Source organism: Mirounga leonina, unplaced genomic scaffold (assembly GCF_011800145.1).
Source record: "Mirounga leonina isolate KUSES-001 unplaced genomic scaffold, KU_Mleo_1.0 Mir_97, whole genome shotgun sequence".
Classification (NCBI taxonomy): domain Eukaryota; kingdom Metazoa; phylum Chordata; class Mammalia; order Carnivora; family Phocidae; genus Mirounga; species Mirounga leonina.
The window spans coordinates 2,983,355-3,008,889 of record NW_023270889.1 but is presented as its reverse complement, the minus strand read 5'-3'; the positions used below and the strand labels follow the sequence as shown (position 1 = coordinate 3,008,889).

The window sequence follows — 25,535 nt, the reverse complement described above, 5'->3', positions numbered from 1 at the left end:
GATGGAGCCACCCAGGCACCTCTCCAAATAATCTTTAGATTCAAAATAATTTCAAACAAAATCCTAGCAGGATTCTTTGTATGTATAGGCAGGATAATTGTAAAATGTATGTGAAAAAGTAAAGAAACTAAAAGGGCCCAATATCAAAACTACAATGAGATATCTCACACCTGTCAGAATGGCTTAAATCAACAACACAAGAAACAACAGGTGTTGGCGATGATGAGGACAAAAAGGAACCCTCGTGCACTACTGGTCGGAACACAAACTGGTGCAGCCACTCTGGAAAACAGTATGGAGATTCTTCAGAAAGTTAAAAATAGAACTATTCTATGATCCAGCAATCGTACTACTGGGTATTTACACAAAGAATACAAAAATACTAATTCAAAGGGGTCCATGCATCCCTTTTACAACAGCCAAATTATGGAAGCAGTGCAAGTGTATTGATGAATGTATTGATGTGTTGATGAATGGATAAAGAAGAGGTGGTATGTATATATATATATATATTATTCAGCCATAAAAAAGAATGAAATCTTACCATATGTAAGGACACGGATGGAGCTAGAAAGTATCATGCTAAGTGAAATAAGCCAGTCAGAGAAAGACAAATACCATATGATTTCACTTATATGTGGAATTTAAGAAATGAAGCAAAGGAGAAAAAAAGAGAGAGAGAATGAGAAACCAAGAAACAGACCCTTAATTATAGAGAACAAACTGATGGTTACCAGAGGGGAGGTGGGTGAGGGAAGGGTGAAATAGGTGATAGGGATTAAGGAGTGCACTTGTCATGACAAGCACCAGGTGATGTATGTAGATGAATCACTATATTGTACACCTGAAACTAATATAACACTGTATGATAACTGTAATTAAAAGCTTTTTTTTAAGGGCACCTGGGTGGCTCAGTTGGTGGAGCAATTGCCTTCGGCTCAGGTCATGATCCTGGAGTCCTGGGATCGAGTCCCGCATTGGGCTCCCTGCTCAGCAGAGAGTCTGCTTCTCCCTCTCTCGCTCCCCCCTCTTGTGCTCTCTCTCTCTCTCAAATAAATAAAAAAATCTTTTAAAAAAAAAGCTTTTTTTAAAAAAGAAACTAAAATAGCCCAATTTGAGACAAAGAACAAAGTTGGGAGGACACCGACAAATTTTTTTGAAGATTTTATTTATTTATTTGAAAGAGAGAGAGAGAGAATGAGCAGGGGGAGGGGCAGAGGGAGAGAAGCAGATTCCCCACTGAGCAGGAAGCCCAACTAGGGACATGATCCCAGGGTCCTGGATCATGACCTGAGCCGAAGGCAGACGCTTAACCACCCAGGCACCTGAACACACCACCAAATTTTAAGACATACTAAAAAGATGCAATGATCAAGGCAGTGTGGTATTAGTGAAAGGATATTGACATAGCTATAGAAGAGGATAGAGAGTCTCAAAGTAGAGAGCCTAAACTGCCTTGGCTTCCTCAGTCTTGTAGACTCCTCCACACCTGCTGCACTCTCCTCTGCCTAACTGAACTCCATCTTCACTGACATCTCTGCCTGGCCCTATAATCTAATGCATAGTCTGCTTACATCCCAGTCAGTTCCCATTTACCATTTTCCTCTCCCACTCCCAGACTCAGGGATTCTACAGATGGATGCTGCTCAGTCTAGTTCTTGGACCCTCACTTCCAGTACTTTGTCCGAGCAACAACCCAACAACTCACCGAGACCATTCAGGTCTTGAAGGCAAGCCCCAGAAAATAGGGGTTTTTTTATTGGTATGTGTTGATTAGAGTTGAAATAGCATCTTGGAATATAAAGGATATTTTTAAGAGGACCAAAAGAAAATGATCCCTATTACAGAAGACATTAAGATCAAAAGGATATGTGGGCACCTTAGCTGCTGAGTACCTAGAATATGAACACAAGTAGGCTAAACTGTAAAAAATCTAAAAGACTGTGAATGTTGTTTCTTGTTTGTAAAATAGGAGCATGACAAAGGCAATGGGAATGTTAAGTACCCTTGTGTTAAAACAGTGACCAAAATTAGTCATAACAAAAATCAAGTTCAACTAAGGATTCTCAAATGGATCTAAACAGATTCAGTACCATGGCTAACATTAGCAGAAAAAATTTTAAAGTGACACCTACTAAAGAACAGCCAGTGACTAAAACAGTTTTTCATCAAATAAACTAGTTTTTCTCTCTTCCTCCCTTATCTAAACATAGGCACTCCTGAAAAAAATCCCTTTATTTAACAACCTTAACTGGAAATAGCCTAGAAGAATTAAGCATCCATTTGTTTCTCATAAATGTTATCCTCTCCCTAAAGAGAGGACATTACTGAACCATGATCAATACTGGTTTCCTCTAAACACACACACACACACACACACAGATGGGGCGGGGGCACAGCGCAATGCGTGCTGATTTGTACTAATCTATACATACTCTCGTGGCTGCCACATGACAAGAACTGTAAAGAGCCGCTCTGATGCAGTGCCATCTGTAGTCACTGAATGAGGTGAGGCTCTGTGACCCACCCAAATGAAAGTGCCCATGTCTTTGGCATGGTGAGCTAACTAACAGAGGCAACTCACATGATGAGATGAAATGCAGCAGAGAATATAGTGTGAACTTGGATCCAAAAGTTCTTCTTACCCGGAGTCTGTTCTTTGGCTGTTAGGAATCACAAAAGTTCCTAAAACTGTCAGCAAAATTTTGTGTGCATACATTTTGCTGCAGAAAATGTTCACAGCTTTAATACAGGAGTTGGCGAGCTTTTTCTCTAAAGGGCCAGATAATGAGTATTTTAAGCTTGGCAGGCCACATGGTCTCTGCTGCAACTATTCAACTCTACCACTATAGCACAAAAGCAGCCCCAGACAATAGTAAATGAACAGGCATGGCAGTTTCCAATAAAACTTTTATTTACAAAAAACAGAGTGCAGGCTGGTTTGGCCCACAGGCTGTAGTTTGCCGATCCCCATTGTAATCCATCCACACTCTTAGTCATTTCCTTCTATGAATCAAAGACTCTGAAGTCCAAGTTTTTCTAATTTCTGAGTGATTTTAAAATCCATTTGAATACACTGAAGAGATAAATTCATTCTTCTGTGATCTACTCAACTCCAACGACCTCTTCCAATATATTTCAGCAGCCCCAACTACAGCGAACTCTGCCATTACCACAAATAGTTACTTTTCTGAAACCATGAATTTCCAATATTTATTGATTTAACAAATATTTTTCAGCTGATATGTTCTGGGCTCTATATATTCCATTTACTGGTCACATAACCTCCTATCTTCCAGTTCTTTTTTTTTTTTTTTTAAGATTTTATTTATTTTTTGACAGAGAGGGAGACAGCGAGAGAGGGAACACAAGCAGGGGGAGTGGGAGAGGGAGAAGCAGGCTTCCCGCTGAGCAAGGAGCCCGATGTGGGGCTCGATCCCAAGGCCCTGGGATCATGACCTGAGCCGAAGGCAGACGCTTAACGACTGAGCCACCCAGGTGCCCCCTATCTTCCAGTTCTTCAACCTTCTTTATTTTCATTCATCCACTCCTTAAGCATAAACCTGAAAGTCCTTTCGCTTTACCTACAATGAACAACTTTTATTCTGGAATAACCCCCTCCTCCTCATCACTGTATTCCATTCAAACACCCAGGCTCCTGAATAAGACTCAAGAACATCATACAAATATGCAGAATGACTGTCTCTGCAAATTTACATTCTACAGCCCTTAGTGCTCCCATAGTTCTTCTAGTCATTTTTCTCTCACAACCATCAACAGCTATTCTAAGTCTTTACTATCTTACTGAAGGCTTCACCTCAACATCTCCCAACACAAAATTAGTGACTCTTCCAGCAGATGGTGACACTTTTAGTTTCCTACCTAAGACCCACAATCTATAAACATATCTGGATATGAGCCCTCCACAATCCCTCCACTCCCAGTGTAAATATATTCCGTCCTCCCACTAGAAGCCAACTCTTGCTCTTCTGTGTGATCACAATCACTACAACCTCCTCATGGACTTGCATTATTACTTAGTATGTGTGGTTTTTGCAGAACTATATTAGTTATCCATGCTGTGTAACAAATCACCACAAACTTAACTAATAAATTGGAGGTGGCCTACGACACTAACAGTTTTGGAGGTCAGAAGTCCATCACAAAGTAACTGGTTTCTTTGCTTAAGGTCTCATAGACTGAAATCAGGATCATGTTAGGGCTGCGTTCCTCTCTCAAGGTTCGGGGTGGGAATCTGCTTCCAAGTTCACTGAGGTCACTGGCAGAATCCAAGTTCCTTGTAGTTGTAGGACTGAGATGCCCATTTCCTTGCTGTCAGCTGGAGGCTGCTCTTAGTGATTAGAAGCTGTGTGCCTTCCTTACCACATGGATTCCTCCATCTTCAAAGCCAACAAATGAGAAGCTTTCTCATGTTTAATCTAAATTAGACAAAAGCTATGCCTGCAAATCTTTGCAAAATAATCCCCTTTATCTGTAACTCCTGTTGAAATGGCTAAGGAGTAATATCCTTAAGCTTCCTAGAGGTCACCTGGCTTGGTTGAGAAAATCTAGGAAGCACACATTAATTTCTTGAAAAAGCCTTCAGTGTAACTGAATAATCTGACCTTATGATCTTTCTGAGGTTGTAGCAAAAGGTTATATGTACACTCTTGGTTTCTTCTCTGAACCACATTTTTGGAAGCAATTTCTTCATTTTAACATTATTTGCCATCTAAGATAGGCTCAAAATTAACTAAATCATCTAGTCCTGGTTCCCTTTTAATAAAACATCTTTCAATTTAACTTTATTCTCTCATATCTTCCTATAAGCAGCAAGAAGAAATCAGGCAGTACCCTCAACACTTTGTTCAGAAATTGCCTTAGCTACATACCCAATTTCATCAAGTAAGTTCTGCTTACAACTTCAAAGCCAGAAACGGAGACTCTCCCCTCAAGTCAAATCCCTCCCACACTTCAAATCTCTTTTGCCAGGAAAGGCTCAATCCCTCTAAGGGCCCACCTGATTAGCTCGACCCACTGAAGATAATCTTCCTTTCTTAACTGTGCCATACAATATAACCTAATCATAGGGAGTACTGCATCCTGCTCATAGTTCACATCCACACTCAAGGGGAGGAGCAGAGAATCTTGGGTGCCCTCTTAGAATTCTGCCTACAACCAGGACTAGGAGTGTAGCAATTCTGAAACTACTTTCTATGAATGGTAGCAATGAACAAATGAATGAAAGTAGTGATGATGCTGGAGGCCAAACTTCTCACCGTTGAAGAAGTGAAATACAAATATGGAATGGAGAAAGGCTAGGAAGTTAGATTAGGATTACTGGATGTATCAGTGTGAACTCATGATTTTACACACACACACACACACACACACAGTTGGTTGATCTCCCATTCCAGCTCGCTCTCCTGAAACAGTCTAGAAGCAATGACACCCCAGCATCAGTGAACATACCCAGGGCCCAGATCCAGATTTGTAAACAGAATTCTCTATTAAAAGGAGCCATGGATCAATGGAGAAATGGGTAACATCAGAGCAGGAAAAGTACAAGATGAGCCAAGAACATTTTGTTGTACCAGAATGTAAGAAATCATCCCCAAAGTGTTGGGGATATGTCAAAAGGACAGAAACCAGTGTTAGGGAGTTTCTATTAGATAAAAAGCTCTGAAAATATTCAGAAATTGGAAAGAAACACAATGTACTTCCAATCACTGTACTTTTTAGAGTTTATATTTGTGGTTAAAACCATCAGTTAAAACTGCTTTCAGAAACAAAACTATACCTAGAATTCACAGTTTAAAATGTTTCACTTCTTAGGAATCAGGATTTACCATTAAAAGGATATGACTAATATGTTCATCTCCAAATTTGCAATAGCAAATTTTTGGAGTGGCTGGATATCAGAATAACTATGTGAACTATTCAAATATAAATAAAGCTATTTGAAAACATGTTTTTCCTGTAATTATTTATAAAGCTTCTAATTTCCATAATTACAGTACATTCATGGAGAAACTGTCCAGTTAAAGGTCCAAGGATCCTAGGGTCCCCTGAGCCCATCCTTCCCCAATTTCATCATGTAGTTAAGAAAGAAATATAACAGAATTTTGATGTTGAAAAGAAAAGGGTTGAAGACAATCCAAAGGAAATTCACTTAACAATATCAGCCCGAGATGAACTGATAAAAGGAAGTTTAATAAATGAAATTATAAGATCATAATCATGGGCATTCACTTATTAATAATCTATGAAAACACTTTTTAATTTAACTTAATACTGATGTGTTATGGAGTTTTGATGTATAGGAATACTTCTCAGTGAAGAATCAAAATTTAATAGTCACACATTTGTGGGCTCTCGGCCAAAGAGTCCCAATCTGAATCTCAGGCAAAGTGTGTAAGACTTCAAAGTAAGAAAGGAAAACACTCTCTGATTGGAAGTAATGTACCAATATTCTGGTTTAAAATAAATGAGTTTTAGATGACAATATAACTACAGATTTTAAAGTATGCTTTTGAATAGCTTAAAGGCTGATTCCTGCTTATCCTTGTCCTACTTCCCTAATGTTAAAAAAAGAGAGAGAGAGAGACAACAGGCCCAAAATGGAGTCACTTATGGTAAGCCCACAGCACCAAAAAGAAACTTAGTACCTAACCTAAGTACAGTTTCAAACCCCCCAGGAATGTAATCTTAACTAGTCAGTCTGGAATTTCCTGATCAGCACCAGTGAGGTAATCCAACCAACAGGCCCCTTTGTCCCCCCAAAAGAAGTTATAATCCTGCTGGAATAATCCATTTTTTTCTATTTGTAAGTTCCTTGTCCCACCCTCTCTCTGCCTTTAAAAAGTTCCATTTTGGACAGCTCCTCATAACCTCTATTTGCTAGATTAGATGCTGCCCAATTCATAAATCACTGAATAAAGATAATTAGATCTTCAAATTTACTCAGTTGGATTTTTGTTGGATTTAGTATTACTCGTCTAAACCTAGAGAAGTAAGGTCTTATTTTCCCCAGATAAAATAACCAATAATCCCATGAACTCCAGCCCAGGGATCCTCATATTTTAAAAAAGCAGCCCAACCTAATTTTCAAAGGATATCTTATGAAAAACTCCAACACATAAAACAGACAAAACCAGAACTCCTCTGACTGAAGTGGAAGGCCCCCTGCTCCTCACTCCTATCCTGAGGCCTCTCCTTTCACCTTACTGCAGCCCCTGGAGCATATGCACAAAATCCCAAGACTGCAGAACATACAAAACATAGTTCCAAGTAATAAACTAATGTAAATGTCCTGGTTTGATCAGAAAAACATCTTTTCAGATGCATAAGGAAAATATAGGCATACAGAAACAAATGTTATTAGTGATTATATTTGGGTAGTAGAATTATGAGTAATTTTTTTCCAAATTTTTTAGAGTTGACAGGAATTACTGTTAGAAACCCAATAAACTTTATTTTTTTAAGGTTAAGTACAATCACTCTCCCCATAGTGAACTGCGTTGTAGTATATGACAGAAAAAAGCATTTCTGTACCACTACGAGTACATTTAAAAATACACACATACACACACAATGATGTAAAGATTAGAGATATAAATTTAACAATGTAACAATTTAACAATCAGAGAGGCCTGTTTATATTTGAAGGACATAATATTTTAATCACAATAGATCAGATATATTTAATTGTTTCCTTTAATGTCCTATTTATTGCAATTCAGAAAAGAGGTTAAAAAGTTAAGGAAAAAAACTGTCCCATGAAATCTACTACTTTCAAATAATAATTCTTACATTTCCAAAACCTATTACTCAAGCCAAAGACTGCAGTTAAGATATCAGTAACATTTCCTAGACAAGTAAATAGTCAATTAATTACATCTGCTTCTGGGAAATGAAGAAAGTAAATATTAACCATGATTTTGAAATCAAAATGGAGATATTAGGCAAGTGGGGGATGTTACAGCAGTTACAATATATAGTAGTTTTCTACATAATGGTAACTAAATTTTTTTCCTGATTTATTAAGAAATAATTAACATACATCACTGTATAAATTTAAGGCATACAGCATGATAATATGATTTACATATATTGTGAAATGATTATCGCAATAGGTTCAGCTAACATCCCTCATCTCATACAGATAAAATATAAAGAAAAGAAAAAAAGTAAAAAAAAATTTTTCCTTGTAATGATACCTCTTAGGATTCACTCTCCTTTAACAATGTTCCTGTATATCATACAGTGTTAACTATAGTCATAATGTTGTACACTATACCCCTAATTATACCCTTAGTACTTATTTATCTTATAACTAGAAATTTGTACCTTTCGACTACTCTCTTCCAATTCCCTCATTCCCCATCTTCTGCCTCTGGTAACCACATGTCTGATCTTTTCTGTGACTCTGTGGTTTGTTGCGGGGGATGGGGGGACGGGGGGGGCGTTGTTTGGGTTTTTCTCTGTTTTAGATTCCACATATAAATAAATCATACAGTATTTTGTCTTTCTCTGTCTGACTTATTTCATTTAGTATAATGCCTTCAAGGTCCATTCAAGTTGTTGCAAATGGTAGGATTTCCTCACTTTTATGGCTGAATTATATATATATATATATCACAACTTCTTTATCCACTTATCCATCAATGGACTTAGGTTGTTTGGCTGTTTCCATGTATTAGTAATTGCAAATGATGTTGCTATGAACACGGAGGTGCAGATATCTTTTCAAGGTCGTGGGTTTTCATTTCCTTTGGATATATTCTCAGAAGAGGAATTGCTGAATCATATGGTAGCTCTCTTTGTAATTTTTTGAGGATCCTCCATACTGTTTTCCACAGTGGCTGCACCAATTTACAATCCCACCAACAGTGCACAAGGTTTCCCTTTTCTCCACAACCACACCCGCATTTGTTATCTCTTATCTTTTTTATAATGACCATTCTAATAGACTGAGGTGATATTTCACTGTGGTTTTCATTTGCATTTCCCTAATGACTAGTAATGTTGAGCATCTTTTCATGTACCTGTTGGCCTTTAGTACATCTTCCTTGGAAAATGTCATTCAGGTCCTTTTGCCCATTTTTTAATTGGGTTTGTTTTGTTTTGCTATTGAGCTGTTGGAGTTCTTTACATATTTTTGGATTTTAACCCCTTATCAGATATATGATTTGCAATTAGGCATAGAATGAACATATCTCAACATAATAAAGGCCATATATGACAAGCCCACAGCCAACATCATACTCAGTGGTGAAAGGCTGAACGCTTTTCCTCTAAGATCAGAAACAAGACAAGGGTGCCCACTCTCATTACTCCTATTCAAGACTGTACTGGAAGTCATAACTAGAGCAATCAGGCAAGAAAAGAAATAAAAGAAAGAGGTAAAATTCTATTTCAGATGATATGATTCTAAATACAGAAAATCCTAAAGACTCATCAAAAAAAACTCTTAGATCTAATCAACAAATTCAGTAAAGCTGCAGAACACAAAATTAACATTAAAAAAAATCAATAGGTTTTCACACACTAACAATGAATTTTCTGAAAAAGAAAGAAAGAAAATGATCCCATTTACAATAACATCAAAAACAATTAAATAATTAGGAATATATTTAACCAAGGAGGTAAAAAATAACTCTGGTAACTTAATATGCTAATGTTAATTTCCTATGTTTCCTCACAGACTTGCTTATCCATCCTTGTCCTACTTTCCTAATCATCTTATTATATGTACTATATGTACTCTAAGTCTGAAATTGCAGAAATAGCCAGAAACAAAACTAACCGGATTCCTTTCTTCCTGAAATTTTATTAGCTAAAACTTAAATCCACAAAGCCTTAGTGTTTCTATAATGTAAGAAGCCCTGAATGGCTGAAATAATTAAGAAGAGCTTAGAGACTGGCAAAAACTTCTCTTCCTCATACTTTTTAAGAAATACTGTCTCCCATCCAAGTACTAACCAGGCCCGACCCTGCTCAGCTGTCGATGTTAAGCACAAACTAAAAAGAGAATAAATTAAATACAAGTTATTAAAGGTTTCATTTCCATAGACCAGTTGCTTAAATAGTTCTGGATTCCCAAAAGCTTCAAATAAAGCAGATAAAAGCAGAACTAAGTTTAAGACAGGGAGAATGACCTAGAGACCTATCTGCTTTCTTTCCTTACCATCATCACTCTCACAACATCATCTTTGGTGGAATCCTAGGGGCAATGATTTTAAGGAGAAGGGAATGAGAAATTCTAATAAAATACATGAAAAAAAGAAACTACTGAAGCCACCACTGAATATAATTGTATGCTTAAATTATATATGAATTCTATTTGAATCACCTAACACTGGGCACTTAATAAACAATTAGTCACACAAAAAAATGAATGAGACTGTGATCCTCTTTAGGGTTGAGAGGAACTTCACTGGGTTTCAATAGAAGGCAGTTTGAAACATAGTATATTAATTTATTCCAAAAGTTCAACTAGAGCATGTAGATTATAGCCAATTCTCATTATCTGCAGTAGTTATGATCTATAAAGTTCTGTAAATACTGAATTATCCAATACAGGGTTGGGTTCATACAAGCCAGTCATATCTTCATCAACTAATCAATATATAACTTTATGTTTTTGTTTAAAGAAACATTATTTAACATATATACCTGATTCATTAACATTGAACTCATAGTCATGACTGAATGAAGCTTATCTAACATATGTATTTCTCTGCAATGCACATCATGGACTTTTCACACTTAGGAACACCAGACAGTGCTCCAGCACTTGAGCACTATACTTGGGGGCCATTTTAAACAGCAAAATCACCAACAAAAGGCCCCCAAGTAATAAAAATGCAGCACTACATAGATCACAAAAAGGACACTTGATTACAGTGTGAGAGCTGAAACAAGAAGAAAGAGCATCAGCTTTTTCACATTCTTTTTTGCTGCTCTGTGCAAGTACATGTCTGCAAATGACCACAAAAGCACTGAGTATTGATTTGGGGGTTACAAAAACATTTCAGCAAATACAGAAACCACAAATAATGAGGATCCACTGTATTTTCTTAGGCAATCAAATCTATTAGATTTTGATGTAGTTACAAACCTTGAGTATTAAGTGTTTTAGAAGAGTGTACTAGGACAGGGAAAGAGGAGTAGAAGTCAGAAGTAAAACTGAGGCTCAAAATTCCACACCAACCATATCCACTGACACTGTAATAGATCTGTGGGAGGCTGCATTACTGTCCCCAATCCATCACCTCTCCTGTATCCTCAACCTCTGGCACGTGATACTGCGGTTACTCTCCCTAAAGACCTGGGCAAATTTCTCCACCAATACCTGTGGTCCTGTGATTTGCTCTAGCCAATGGAATGTCCAGGGACTTATGAGCAAAGGCCTGAAATGTGCTTCCAGAGTTGAGGTTTCCTTCTTGTGTTTCTGCCATCACCATGTGAAAAACATGCCCTCAGGCAGCTCACTAGTGCAAGGAGGAGCAGGGACACATGGAACAGACCCAGACATTACCTGTAGCTTGGAGCCCACTCACACATCCCACAGACATGTTAGTGATCATAAACAATCCATTCAGCCTGAGAGCATTTATGCGGCTATAGGTAAATGATACTTAACATAATTTCAAGATACTATTATCTCACTGAAAAATCTTTATATAAAGGGTTGATGAAACCCTCTTTCGTTCTTGTTCTAAAGCCTAGTCCAGAGCAGGTTCGTGGTATGTTGTTTCCAAAGACGGCTGCATCTATGTCTCCCATCCCATATCTTTTACAATGTGATCTTGTCATTCCCACACCAAACGGTGGAGTCTGTCTCTCCTCTCCTCAAATTTGAGTTGGCCCTACAATGCTATGTAAGACTTGAAGCCAGACCTTATAAAATCTGAAGTTTCCATGTTCATCCTTCATGGAACCCAGTCACCAAGCAAGAAGTCAAACCCCACTAAGTCCACCACACTGCTACGAAGCCTAAACTAGACACGTGGAAAGAGAGAGTGAGCACGCACGCACGTATGCACATGCACATTGTGGGTAAGAGGCAGGGCTGGAAACAGGATAGATACCATGGGGTAGAGCACCAACTATAAATCATCTGAGTGAGGCATTTTGAACATTAAAACCATCCTAGTGCCCCAGCTGACACTATATGAAGCAGAAGAACTTCCTGGTCAATCCACAGAATTATAAGAAATAATAATACACTGTTTAAAACCAGACACTAATTTTTAGGGTGAATTACAGCAACTCAATCAAATTGTTAATAAATGTGTGCTGAATTAATTAAATTCAATAAATATTTTGTTTAATGCTTACCTTGGTGTTTGCCATGTCCACAATATACTGGTCTCCCTTTATACATTCCATTACTTCAAAACCATCTCTGTCAATCACTTTGGCCTGAGAGCTTCCAGATACAACAAGAATCATGTCTCCTGTGTTACTATACTGTAGTGACTTGATCTGATGGCTATGTAAAAGAAAAAAGAAAATAGTGTTGTAAGACACTGGGCATAATGTTTACACTTTCACTACATTAAGCACTGCCAGAAAAAAGTCACACAACTGCACAAACTGATAATTCTTCAAAATCAGGATCATCAAACTCAAATGGGCCCTCAACACTAGTGGCTATCCTGTTAGCACTCTCCTCCCACTCACCACAGCATCTATTAAAATATCTACTCACCGTAGGTATCTTCAACCCAACCAACTGCCCTTCTTTCAGCTGTTGATTTGTCTGGCTCTTTCCCAAAAGCAACAAGCAACAACTGCCTCAACTTCCTCCCACTAATGTCATAAACTCATCTGCATCTGAACACCTCTCTTCCTCCTCCTCTTTGATTACAATGGTGGATGGAAACCTCTTCCTGCCCAAGGCAAATCTAATACCTATATTCTGGATTTCATCCTTTCCAGTCTCCTCAGGAACTTCTGATTATCCTCTCTCCTCCCTTTCACAACCAAGTGTTTGAACAAGTTTTCATCTCCTCCATGTCTCCAGTACTACAGTATTCTTTTTTTTTTTTAAAGATTTTATTTATTAATTTGAGAGAGAGAATGAGAAAGAGAGCACATGAGAGGGGGGAGGGTCAGAGGGAGAAGCAGACTCCCTGCCGAGCAGCGAAGCCCAATGCGGGACTCGATCCTGGGACTCCAGGATCATGACCTGAGCCGAAGGCAGTTGCTTAACCAACTGAGCCACCCAGGCGCCCTACAGTATCCTTTGCACGCTCACCACTCCACTCATTCCCCCAGCTTCCAGGATTTGGTCTGCTGGTGGCTAACACCTAAACTCCCCATACAAGATTATGTTACCATTCCAAAGCAGCCCACATTCAGCCTGGCCAGTGTGCAGTAAAATGGTCCAGCCCCCTGCTTCAGTCTGGGATCCATGGGAAAAATTAAACCAGCTTCAGATTTCCCTGTGGGACCAGCTGAGGCTGCTTCTGCAACCACATGACAATGCAATTTCTGCGCCTTCCTAAGAGTGTTTCCCCTGCACCTTCTCTCTCAGGGGCTAATCCCAAAAGCACTCTTCAACCAACCTTCTGCATGCAAATCCTGGAATTTCAAAGAATGGTTTTGGTGAACCTGACCTGAGAGAGTTGGTATCAAAAGTGGTCCTATGAAGTCAATTCCAAGATGAGATCACCAATTGGATAGTAACGAGGACCCCATCACGGGGAGTACATAGTTCCTGACATACTACAGCAGTGCAACTGCAACTGCTAAAAGCTCATCGTGAAAGGAAAGGTACTGGCTGGTGTAGTATTCCAGGCATTTGAGAGGTACAGGAAACCTAAGAACTGAAACAACTCTAGAACTGGATAGCTATTACTGGGTGTAGTCAATGCAATGAATAAAGACAATGAAAGGCTGAGGATGACTATCACCAATTAAAAACTACAGTGTGAAAAAAGCCAAAAGGCCTCTTTGGCAGCCTACAAAGACAGGGTTATTGTCCTTGTCAGGTAAGTGGTATGCGGTGACCGATCTGGTAAAGCATCTTTTTCCACCTCTATTAGGAAGCAAGACCAAAAACAGTTCACATTCACAGGTGACCAACAGCAGCATACATATGCATGCTTGAGCCAGGGCTACATTAATTTTCTGGCCCTTTGTGTTAACATAGTCCAAAGGGACCTAAACCATCTGGACAATCTGAAGAAATTCATGCTGGTCTGTGATCTAGATGACATTATGCTAATTGAATCGGGTGAGCAAAAAATCAAGTACATTGGTGAGAAACATGCTCTCCAGAAGACGTGAGATAAACCCTAGAAAAGATCAAGAGATTGAGACAAGGATGTGTAGGGAAGATGCATGTAGACAGACATAGGAAAAGTGGACACCAAATACGAAGCTCTTTGTATCCCATGTTAATCCAGACAACACCAACTTTGAAAGAGGCAATAAACCACAAAGACAAAGTGACTTGGCCAGTTGACATTAGCTAGCTTTTGTCATCATCCATACCACTGTTAATGCAATAGTCTTATAAGTGAAATAGTACAAAAAGGGATGGAAATTATGCATGGGACCAACAGCAACTCTGCAAAATTGACCTATTATTGCCAAAGGTCCAACCTGCCAGTAATAGAAGCCTATGATGAGCCCCACTCCCAAAATCAATACTAATCTAATGAGTAAGTAAAATACATAATATGAAAAACTGTAATAAGTATATGGGACAAAACTGGGTGGGGAGGGCAGAATGTGAACCAAGGGGACAGGGATATATGTTTTAAGTAAAGTGGTCAGGAAGTAAGTGACTAAGTAGGCTATGAAGTGAAGGACTAGGCTATGAAGATATTTTGATATCTGCTCTCCCTTTCCAAGGGAAGCAACAGCTACTAGGAAGGACCAAGAAGCAGCAACAGCTACTAGAAAGGACCTGCAGCAAAAGTGTGTCTGGCATTTCCCCAGTGTAACCGTAGCAGAGTGACCAAAGCAAACAGGAGTTGAAGAGGTCAGAAAGCAGCAAGTGGGGAGATGCAGATTAAGGAGGGCCACGTAAGCCACTGAAAGGACCTTGGCTTTTGTTCTCTCAGGGAGAAATTAGATGAAACCCACTGGAGTGCTTTGAGCTGAGCAATGACACAATCTGACCTACACTCTACAGAACCATTTTTTTGTGCCTGGACCATTCTGCACTCTGAAGTCTGTGGATTCCCTCTTAGTTATGTTTTTTAAACATATTAAAAAACTACATTAGACATATACTGGAAACCATTATTTATCACATAAATAACTAAAAAATATTTTTTTGAATTTGTGACATATGTGAGTTTCTGTACTAATGTATCAAGTAACTATGCATAGAGGCAGGTCTAATAACTACTGTAATTTCAAAGGAGTGATGAGCATAAACAATGTGTACTTCAATATGATTATTATAATAATAATGATATAATATGAAAGCATCTGGGGCACCTGGGTGGCTCAGTTGGTTAAGCAACTGCCTTCGGCTCAGGTCATGATCCTGGAGTCCTGGGACTGAGTCCCGCATCGGGCTCCCTGCTCGGCAGGGAGTCTGCTTCTCCCTCTGACCCTCCTCCCTCTCATGCTCTCTGTCTCTCATTCTCTCTCTCTCAAATAAATAAATAAAATCTTTAAAAAATAAAAATAAAAATAAAAAAGAAAGCATCTGAACTTTGCAGGTACACCTGTGACTTTGTTGCCTACTTTCATAATTAAAGAAAATGGCTAAACATCATTTAGAGATTAGTGAAAAGAAATAATTTTTTATCCAAGTTCACAGAAATTGGGAGTACCAAATATTGAACTTATGAGTTGTAGAATTTAAAAAATAACTGTAATTAGGGGCGCCTGTGTGGCTCAGTCGTTAAGCGTCTGCCTTCAGCTCAGGTCATGATCTCAGGGTTCTGGGATCGAGTCCCGCATCGGGCTCCCTGTTCAGCAGGGAGCCTGCTTCTCCCTTTCACACTCCCCCTGTGTGTGTTCCCTTTCTCGCTAACTCTCTGTGTCAAATAAATAAATAAAATCTTTTAAAAATTAAAAAAAAAATAAAATAACTGTAATTAGGGGCGCCTGGGTGGCTAGTCATTAAGCATCTGCCTTCGGCTTGGGTCATGATTCCAGGGTCCTGGGATTGAGCCCCGCTTGGGGCTCCCTGCTCAGTGGGAGGCCTGCTTCTCCCTCTCCCACTCCCCCTGCTTGTGTTCCCTCTCTTGCTGTCTCTCTCTCTCTGCCAAGTAAAAAAATAAAATCTAAAAAAACAAAATAACTGTAATTAAGACAAGGTATATAATACATACATAAAACTGAAAATTAAAAAAAGAAATATGCAGAAATTTTAGAATGAAAACTACAATCACTGAGATTTAGAACTAATGGATGGGTTTAACAGCAGAGAATTAATGGTTAAAAGATCATTTTTAGACTTAAGCGTGGTGACAAAAAATGGAAAATGCAGAAAAAGTTTAAGGTACATATGACATATGGTGAAAAAGTCTCATATTAGAATTGCAGAATGGAAAAAGAGAGAAGCAGTCTGTAAAGAGGTGATTGTCAAAATTTTGGAAAAATCATAAAAGACACTAACCCAGAGATTCAATAAGTACTGTAAACCCCAAAAAGGTAGCAAAAACCACACCCAGGCACATCACAGTAAAACTGCTGAAAGCCAAAGACAAAAGTAAAACCTTAAAAACATTTTTTTTTCAAACATGGTTTCATCAGGAAAATTCAAAAGTAAAAGTACAATGAGATACCACTGTCTACCCACCAAATGACTATAATATAAAAGGCTAACAATACAAAGTATATTACTGGGACTGTGAAATGAAAAAAATCTACCTTCTGAGACAAAGAAAGCTGTCACATCAACAACTGCAATATATTCTATATTATAGGACCAGCACTGACCAACAGAACTTTCTGTGATGGTGGAAACATTCTACATCTGTGTTGTCCATTATGGTAACCACTAGCCACTAGCCACATGTTTCTATCAAGCACTAGAAATATGGCTAGTGCAACTAAGGAACTTAATTTTTAATTTTATTTAATTTAAAATTAAATAGCTACATAGGGCTAGTGGCTCGTGCACTGAGCAAGTGCAGCTGTTAACAATATGAAATAAATATAAAACAGTCTCAACTTTGGAACAACAGAAGATTCTTACTGGCTCATAAAACAGATGAAAAATGAAATACTAACAAAATGTTCTTTAGAAACAAAAGAAAACCTAATGAAATCTATTAAAGTCTACTTGGATGATAATAGTACCAGTACTAAAAAATCAGTTGTACAGTCCCTAAATGTGATTTCCAGTTACAAGTTTAGAAATGGATATTGAAGTAAACTCTCCATGTAAAAATTTCTTATTCACCATGCTAAAATACAGTCTGTAACATTCTTCAGAGATGGCATGGTAAAGTAACACACATCAAAGCAATCTTAAAGGATATGCTATCTCAGGTGCCATTCTCTCAAAAAAGAAATCACCAAATAAATACATATGGAAAGCAAACAATTAAACACCTTAAACAGATAATAATACACAAACCCATAAAGAATTCTGCTGGAGAACTAACTTAAAGTCCCAAATATAAAATTTCTCTATCAAAAAGCAAAACTGAAAATGTCTTTTTAAACTGTCCTCATAACTTCCTTTATGAATGTAACTCTGTTGGCAAAAAAAAAAAAAAAGACAAAAAAACAGTCAAATTCTTTGATTTATCCTAAAAGGTCAATCTGAAAATAAAATAAATTTCAATGATTAAGACAATTTTAACAAAATTTTAGGCTATTTAGTCTTATTTAGATTTACTTTCTAAGTCTATAATTTCAAGGCTGAGAAATAAATGGATATTTTTTTTAAAAGATTTATTTATTCATTTGAGAGAGCGAGAATGAGAGAGAGTACATGAGAGGGGGGAGGGTCAGAGGGAGAAGCAGGCTCCTCGCTGAGCAGGGAGCCCGATGTGGGACTCGATCCCGGGACTCCAGGATCATGACCTGAGCCGAAGGCAGTTGCTTAACCAACTGAGCCACCCAGGCGCCCAATAAATGGATATTTTAGCAGAAAAAAATATTAATCATGATAATTTTGTCTCCTAGAAACAGAATATATACAAAAAATCAAAATTTAAGTGTATCTGGCTAAGCAACAAAAGAATTATTCTTCCTGGCTGGTGGCCAAATCCAAATTAGATATTTACCAATGAAACTGCTTTTCTTCACAGCTACTGCTAACTAGAAACTAGTGCTCAAAATTTAAACTGACCATTTCTCCTAAAATGCTGAAATTCTAGCTGATAGATTTTTTAATATTTATTCTTCAAAAAACCATTCTTAATGCATTGATTCAAAGTACTGATTCCAATGCAAAGATAATTCAAACAAAGGTCTGAGTGGGTTCTGAGGCTAGAATGTGTGACAGTGTGAGGAATTTCACCACAATACCCCAGATCAAAGGGTCAAGGTAGATGAGAAATTGAAGCTCCCAAACCAGATGCTCATGAGAAAGAAACCTAGAAAAGCAAATGTGGGGCTACTGCCAGGCCCTTCCTTCCTAAAAAGAAAAGCCTCTCTGGCCTTATACTAAATGCTAAAATGCTGGGAAGGAATGAGGCCCTTAGCAAAATTCTGACCAGGGTCCCAAATTTAAATGTTAAATCAAGAAGGAGGCCCCCATAATAAGCTATAAAATTATATGTTTCACCAGATCTGCCAGTTGTCCATTTATTGCCTCACAGCTCCAAATTCACCCTTCACTGCCTGCTCTGCAAAAATGAATTTGGGCCCTTTAAATAATCTTCCTTTGCCCTGGGGCATGAAGTTTTGCAGCTAGAGGGTGCTAGAGAGACACTGCAGGGTCCAGTGTGCTCCTCGTGGTGGGCTCCAGCACCCCACATGGCTTTAGTGTCTGGCTCCCACAGCCTGTACAGCATCTCTACGCCAGGCTGCTCAAGTACCTGGTGGTCAGCAACATCCAGCAGCTTCCCCCAGCACCTTCCTCTGGCAGTGCTATACCAGTGACTCTGGTGAGACAGGTTTCTGGAAAGTTCTGCTGTCAGAGCACAACAAATTCTTTATCATTCAACGAGCCAAAGCTTTGTCCTCTAAAATGTCTGGATCTCAGTCCCGGGGGCCTCTATGCTTGAATGCTTTATCTCCACCCTAGGGGTAATAGATGCTCCTTTTATCTGCTATTCCTGTATTCTTTAGAGTACTCTTTACTTCTTATTAGCCAATACCTCATTTCTCCAATCCTGTTAGTAACTCTTTATAATAAACTTCCCCCTTTTCAAATTGCTGTGTGCTTGCTCTCTACTTATGAGACCCTGCTTGATATACTAAATTTCAAGTGATTAATTAGAAACTGAGAAAAGTATTGGCAGTTTAATCCAATTTGTTTATATACACATTCACACGCAAATGTATATATATATATATATACACACATATAGACAAACAAATTTATATGTATATATGTATATATATATAAACAAGCAGATCAGATTTTTTATAATTAGATAGTTCAGACTGCTAAAGCAAAGTAGTTCACAGGGTATATCTTTGTTAAGAGAACTCTCATTTTGGAGAAGTCGATTTTCTTCACTAACCATAAAAGATCTAGTACTTATGAGGGTGCCTGGGTGGCTCAGTTGGTTAAGCCGCTGCCTTCAGCTCAGGTCATGATCCCAGGGTCCTGGGATCGAGCCCTGCATTGGGTTCCCTGCTCAGTGGGAAGCCTGCTTCTCCCTCTCCCACTCCCCCTGCTTGTGTTCCCTCTCTTGCTGTGTCTCTCTCTGTCAAAATAAATAAATAAAATCTTAAAAAAAAAAAAAAAAAGATCTAGTACTGTATGAGATCACTTTGTTTTCTCTGGTCAATCATTTTTATTTCTCTTTGGAAATAATTATCTAAAGAATAGCAAAATTTAAGAAGAAAAGGTAGTAAAAACAATCAGTGGCTCCATTTCTCTGGTTATATGCTCTATGAAATTGCTCTATTTATATTTGGAGGGAAATACAAAATCTCAACAATCCCACACTAATATTCACCTTACTTTAGCTATTACAGGCAAAGTTGATGTTTTCCCTCTATCACTGTTTTTCATGTGCTCTCTTTGTCAACATTAAAATGAAAAGTTAAGCATCAAGCTCATCATTCCTGTCCCACTTTGCTCTTAATTCTGCTAGCCACAGAGTTAAAAGGACAGGATTAAGGAGTCATTAGACACAGTACTAAGGAGAATTAAAGGGCTTCTTCAAGGGGTATAACATCTGCTCCTCAAATTCCTGCCTAAACAACTAAGATTCCGATCAAAGAGAAAAGAGGGAAAGCCAATCTGACAGTAAACTGGAGTCATGAGGAAGTGAATGTTCTCTCAGGGAGTAACTCTGACACCAGAGGAAGGCTTAGTGACATTGCACAATTCTTTCTGTGAAGTTATTCATGGGGCAAGTGGGAGTATATGAGTGTAAGTGAAGGGGAATGGGAAGGTGAAGATTGAGGATCCTTTTAAGTAGTTTTTGCTCAGCTAGCAAAACAAGCTGGGACATGCAAGACAGATCAACACAGCTGTTTGGGGCTGTCACTTGGGGCTCAGGAGCCAACGTGTCCTGATGTAGTGAAAAGTGCACTGGAATGTGAGTCAGGAGGCCAGGGATCCAAGTCTTCACTCTGCTGTTAAGTGGCTGTGTGAGGGTGAACAGGCCCTTCAGCTTCACTCGGTTCAGCCTCCCCCATCTTTTGGAAAATTAACTGATGCAACTAGTGGGCAGCACCATGCAGAGGTGCTCCTGAGAGAGAGTTCAGGTACTAACTGTATAACTTTGCTGAGTCCTGGTTTCTTGCACTGAAAGAACCTGGAGAAATAACACTTACAGGATCGGGATGAGGAGTAAAAATAATATACATAAAGACACCTAATACAGCACGTGAAATGAGTAGTTGCTATTATTGTTACTTCTTTATTTCTGAGGTCTCTTTAAGATTTGACAGGTATAAAATCTTGGCAGCCAACTATAATGAATATACTCGAATACGCTGAGTATTTCAAATTTATTACAAGTCAAGTTAGTATAAGTTTATCATATTTTTTAATTACCTATTAACCAAAATACTCATGAGAAACATCCTTACATTTTTTCTTACTTTCTGCACCAACTCAAAAAACTCAAGTCTTATGTCAAATGTGACTACTACATTTTTAGAAAAAAAGGATGATAATAATTACAGAAAATACAGTTTCAGATTTGCATGCCATTTTCCAGGTATGCAATATATATTATCCAGGGCTGGGAACAGGGCAAGAAAGCAAGAGACCTGAAGCAGAGCCATCAAAGTTTTCTATATGAGAATATCAGAAAATACTAATTTATTCCATGCCAAAATAAATATTCAGCTACTTCAGTATTTTAGCTTTAAATTTAAGAATAGATTTCCAGTGCAAAATATTAAGAATATGTCACTTACCAGCTTAAACATGCCAAAGGTTAGTAAGCTAGTAGTAACTTGACAAAATACTGTATCTGTCAAACAAAATTAAAGCCAGAGAAAATTCTATTCAGGACTATATATACATAATTTTACTAAAGCTAATCTATAACTCTTCCCTTCCATTACAATGCATATTCTTATTTAGAAATGTGATAAAATTACTCTATCAATCAAGTATAGATTAATAGCTTCATGACATTATATGATTTCGCAGTAAAGTTCCATGTTAAAATAGGATAGTCAATCCAAAAGGCAAGGAATGAAAATACCTAAACAGTATGTTTTCACGTCTTCTGAAGATTAGAGAAATATGATCAAAAACAGCCAACCAATGAGAATGACTTGAAAGAGCTAAGGCTTTGTTCTGAGTATTCCCAACAGTTTCCTTTATGATAATGTTGATGCTAAAAATAACTCAAGTCTTAATTCTAGTAGCAGAACAACAGGGGCTCAGGATTTCACAATGAATAAAAGGTGCTGAGGGAACACATACAAGAGGGACCTACTTTATTAGAAAGCCTCTCTGGAAAAGCAATGTTTAGGTGGAGACCTAAGCATAAGGAGCTACCTGTTTGTAAAGGGGGAGCAGGTACCAGGGAGCAGGGAAGAGCATTCTAAGCAGAAAACAAAGTATATACTGTGTAAAAATCTCTCAGCCATTCTGCTAGAGCAAGGGAAGAAATAAGCAATGGCCAGATCACAAGGAACATTATAAACCATGGCATTTGGGTTTTAGTCAAAATGTATCAGGAAGGCATCACAGGGATTTAGCATGAACAGTGGGCAAAACAGTAAAGAGACTGATGCAGAATTCTAAGTGAGTTTTAAGCCTGAGGTGAACCCTAAGGCAGGGATTGTAAAAGAAACTGTAGAGGCAGGAGAAGTAAGGAGCATGGTACCTACGGAGTATAGGTACAATACATGAAAGTACTTTTTTCTCCAAATCTTGCATCAGAATTCACACTTTACATCTTGATAGATATTACCAAACTGTTCTGTGGAAAAAAGGTTTAGTAAATGATATCCCATCTTTGCCTTCTCCCAACATTGGATAGCATGCATCTCTTTCTCCTTTGCCAGTCTAAGTGACAAGTAGTACCTCATTGGCATTCTAATTTTTCCTTCCTTTACTGTTAATAAAGTTGAGTATCCATTTTCATGTTTATTGGCCAGTTATATTTCTTCTGCTGTTATCTGTTAATTCATTTCCTTTGACCAGTTTTAATTTTCAAATATCCCTTTCCTTAGTGATTTGTAGAAACTATGTATTATGGATAGCAGCCCATTACTTTCAATATGTATTCCAACTTATTTTTGAGTTGATAATTTGTCTTTTAATTTTCTTTACGATGTCTTTTGTTTTCCTAAGTATAAAATATCCTTTTAATTATGACAGCAATTATACTGTTTTGCCATGCCATGTAAAAGTATAAAGTGAAAGTTCTTCTTTTCCCCCACAGAGTACACTTCCATTTGCAAGATATAACCTCCTAAACTTTCTCTAGTAGCTGAAAAATGTAAATATGTAAGTTATATATTACAAAAAGGGGGCACCTAGGTGGCTCAGTCGATTAAGGGTCTGCCTTAAGCTCAGGTCATGATCTCAGGGTCCTGGGATCGAGTCCCACATCGGGCTCTCTGCTCAGCAGGGAGTCTGCTTTTCCCTCTCACTCTCCCTCTTTACTCTCCCTCTCTCTCTCAAATAAATATTTTTTTAAAAGTTTAAAAAATAAAAAGGGAATTTTTGGTAAGTGCTTTTTATTTAATAAACATTAAAAAATGTTTCTATCTAAAAACATTTCAAGAAAATACGGCTTTGAGCAAAAAACAGGCAAGGACAGAAAACAATATGTAAAAATACATTAAGGCTGCTTTTCAAAAGACACTTAGGAAAAGGAAAAGCTGCAGATTTAGAGGAAATATTTAAGATACACAAATCTTATAAAGAACTTTATCAACCAACCTGAGAAGAACAACTCAATTTTTCAAATGGACAAAAGATTTGGACAGCTCCCTAAAGAAGACATACATAATGAAAGACATAAAAAGATGCTCAGCATCACACTAATTATGGAAATTCAAATTAAAACCATTTACGTATCACTACATACCCAAAACAATGGCTAAATTTTAAATACTGATACCACCAAGTGTACCTAAGGATGTAAATTAACTAAAATTCATACAATGCTGCTTAGAAAGCAAAATGCTATAGGCACTTTTGAAAAGTATGGCAATTTCTCATAAAGTTAACATACACATAGCATACGAGCCAACAACTCACTCCAAATTTACTCTATTTGCCCAAGGAAATTAAAACATTTATCTACAAAAAGACCTGTACAGAAATATTCACAGCAGTTTCATTCAAATATCTAAAAACTGGAAGCAACCCAAATGTCTAACTGGTGAACAGAGAAACAATCTATAGTGTATTCATATGAGGAATACTACACAGCAATGAAAAGGACAAAACCTACTGAGAGAGGCAACAACAAAATCAGATCAATGGTTGCCTGGGTGTCAGGAGAAGGGACTGAGCACAAAGTGACTGGAGGGAACTTTAGGGGATAATGAAATGTTCTTTATCTTGACTGTGGTGCTGGTAATATGACTGTATGCATTTCTCAGAACTCCTGGAACTGCACACTTGAAAGGAATATATTTTACTGTACATAAATTATGCCTGAGTAAATATGACTTTTAAAAGTTCACTAAGGTGCAGCCACTATGGAAGACAGTATGGAGGTTTCCTCAAAAAGTTGAAAATAGAGCTACCCTACGACCCAGCAATTGCACTACTGGGTATTTACCCCAAAGATACAAATGTAGTCATCAAAGGGGCACCTGCACCCCAATGTTCATTGGGTTGATGTGGTGGAATGGAATGGAATATTACGCAGCCATCAAAAAATGAAATCTTGCCATTTGCAACGACGTGGATGGAACTAGAGGGTATTATGCTAAGTGAAATAAGTCAATCACAGAAAGACAATTATCATATGATCTCACTGATATGTGGAATTTAAGAAACAAGGCAGAAGATCATAGGGGAAGAGGAAAAAAATGAAACAAAACAAAACCAGAGAGGGAGACAAACCGTATAAGAGACTCTTAATCTTAGGAAACAAACTGAGGGTTGCTGGAGGGGAGGGGGGTAGGGGGATGGGATAACTGGGTGATGGACACTGGGGAGGGTATGTGTTGTAATGAGCACCGGGTATTATATAAGACTAATGAATTAAAGACCTGTACCCCTGAAACAAATAATAGATTATATGTTAATTGAATTTAAATTTTAAAAAAATACAAATATATATATAGGTAAGATATAAGTCAAATGAAATAAATATGACTCTTCTAAAAAATAAAAAAATAAAAGTTCATTAAAACCAATGAGGAACTGAATTATAGTAAGAAATTAGTGAAGTAGTTTAGTTTAAGGGGTTTTCACAGATTGGAGGGGGGAAAAAAGGGAGAGAGAGAGAGAAAGAGAGAAAGAACAGAGTCAGAAAAAAGAAAAAGTAAATGGAGAAGAGGTAACAGAGAAACAAGGTTGGATAGACAGTACTCTTAAAGGAGATCAGCAGAGAGAACAGCCTAAACAACTGTCCGAAGGTAGAGGTACAATCCAATTTTATGTTACTAACAAAAACTTAGTAATGGGAAATAATACTTGAAAGGTATGAGAGATATCAACCTGTGAGACTCTACTCTCACATTAAATGACTAAGATAAATAAGAACTAATATCACTGAGTGCTGCTTGACCAAGTGCCACACACTGTGCTACATACATTATTTCATATAATCATTATCACAACCCAAAGAAATGGGTATTGTTAAATCTATTTTACAGGCTAGGAAACCAACAGTCGAAGTGATAAAATAACTTGCCTATTCACACAGCAAATGAACAGGCCAAGACAGAATTCGAATTCAGACTTACATGACTCAGAATCCACACTCTTACCACCCATCACACACATTGACTCCATGGTAATATTTAATTGTAAAATTGAATCTTAT

General features: G+C 37.8%; 1 protein-coding gene across 2 annotated transcripts in view; it reads right to left on the bottom strand.

Annotated features, from left to right (window-relative positions):
- The window catches only part of LOC118006534 (WD repeat-containing protein 70), a 295,923-nt gene that overhangs the window by 196,213 nt on the left and 74,175 nt on the right, over window positions 1-25,535 (bottom strand). For both annotated transcript variants that reach the window (XM_034999215.1, XM_034999216.1), the window contains one exon: window positions 12,346-12,499. In XM_034999215.1, the coding sequence (XP_034855106.1) occupies window positions 12,346-12,499 (154 nt within the window). The remainder of the gene's footprint in view (window positions 1-12,345; window positions 12,500-25,535) is intronic.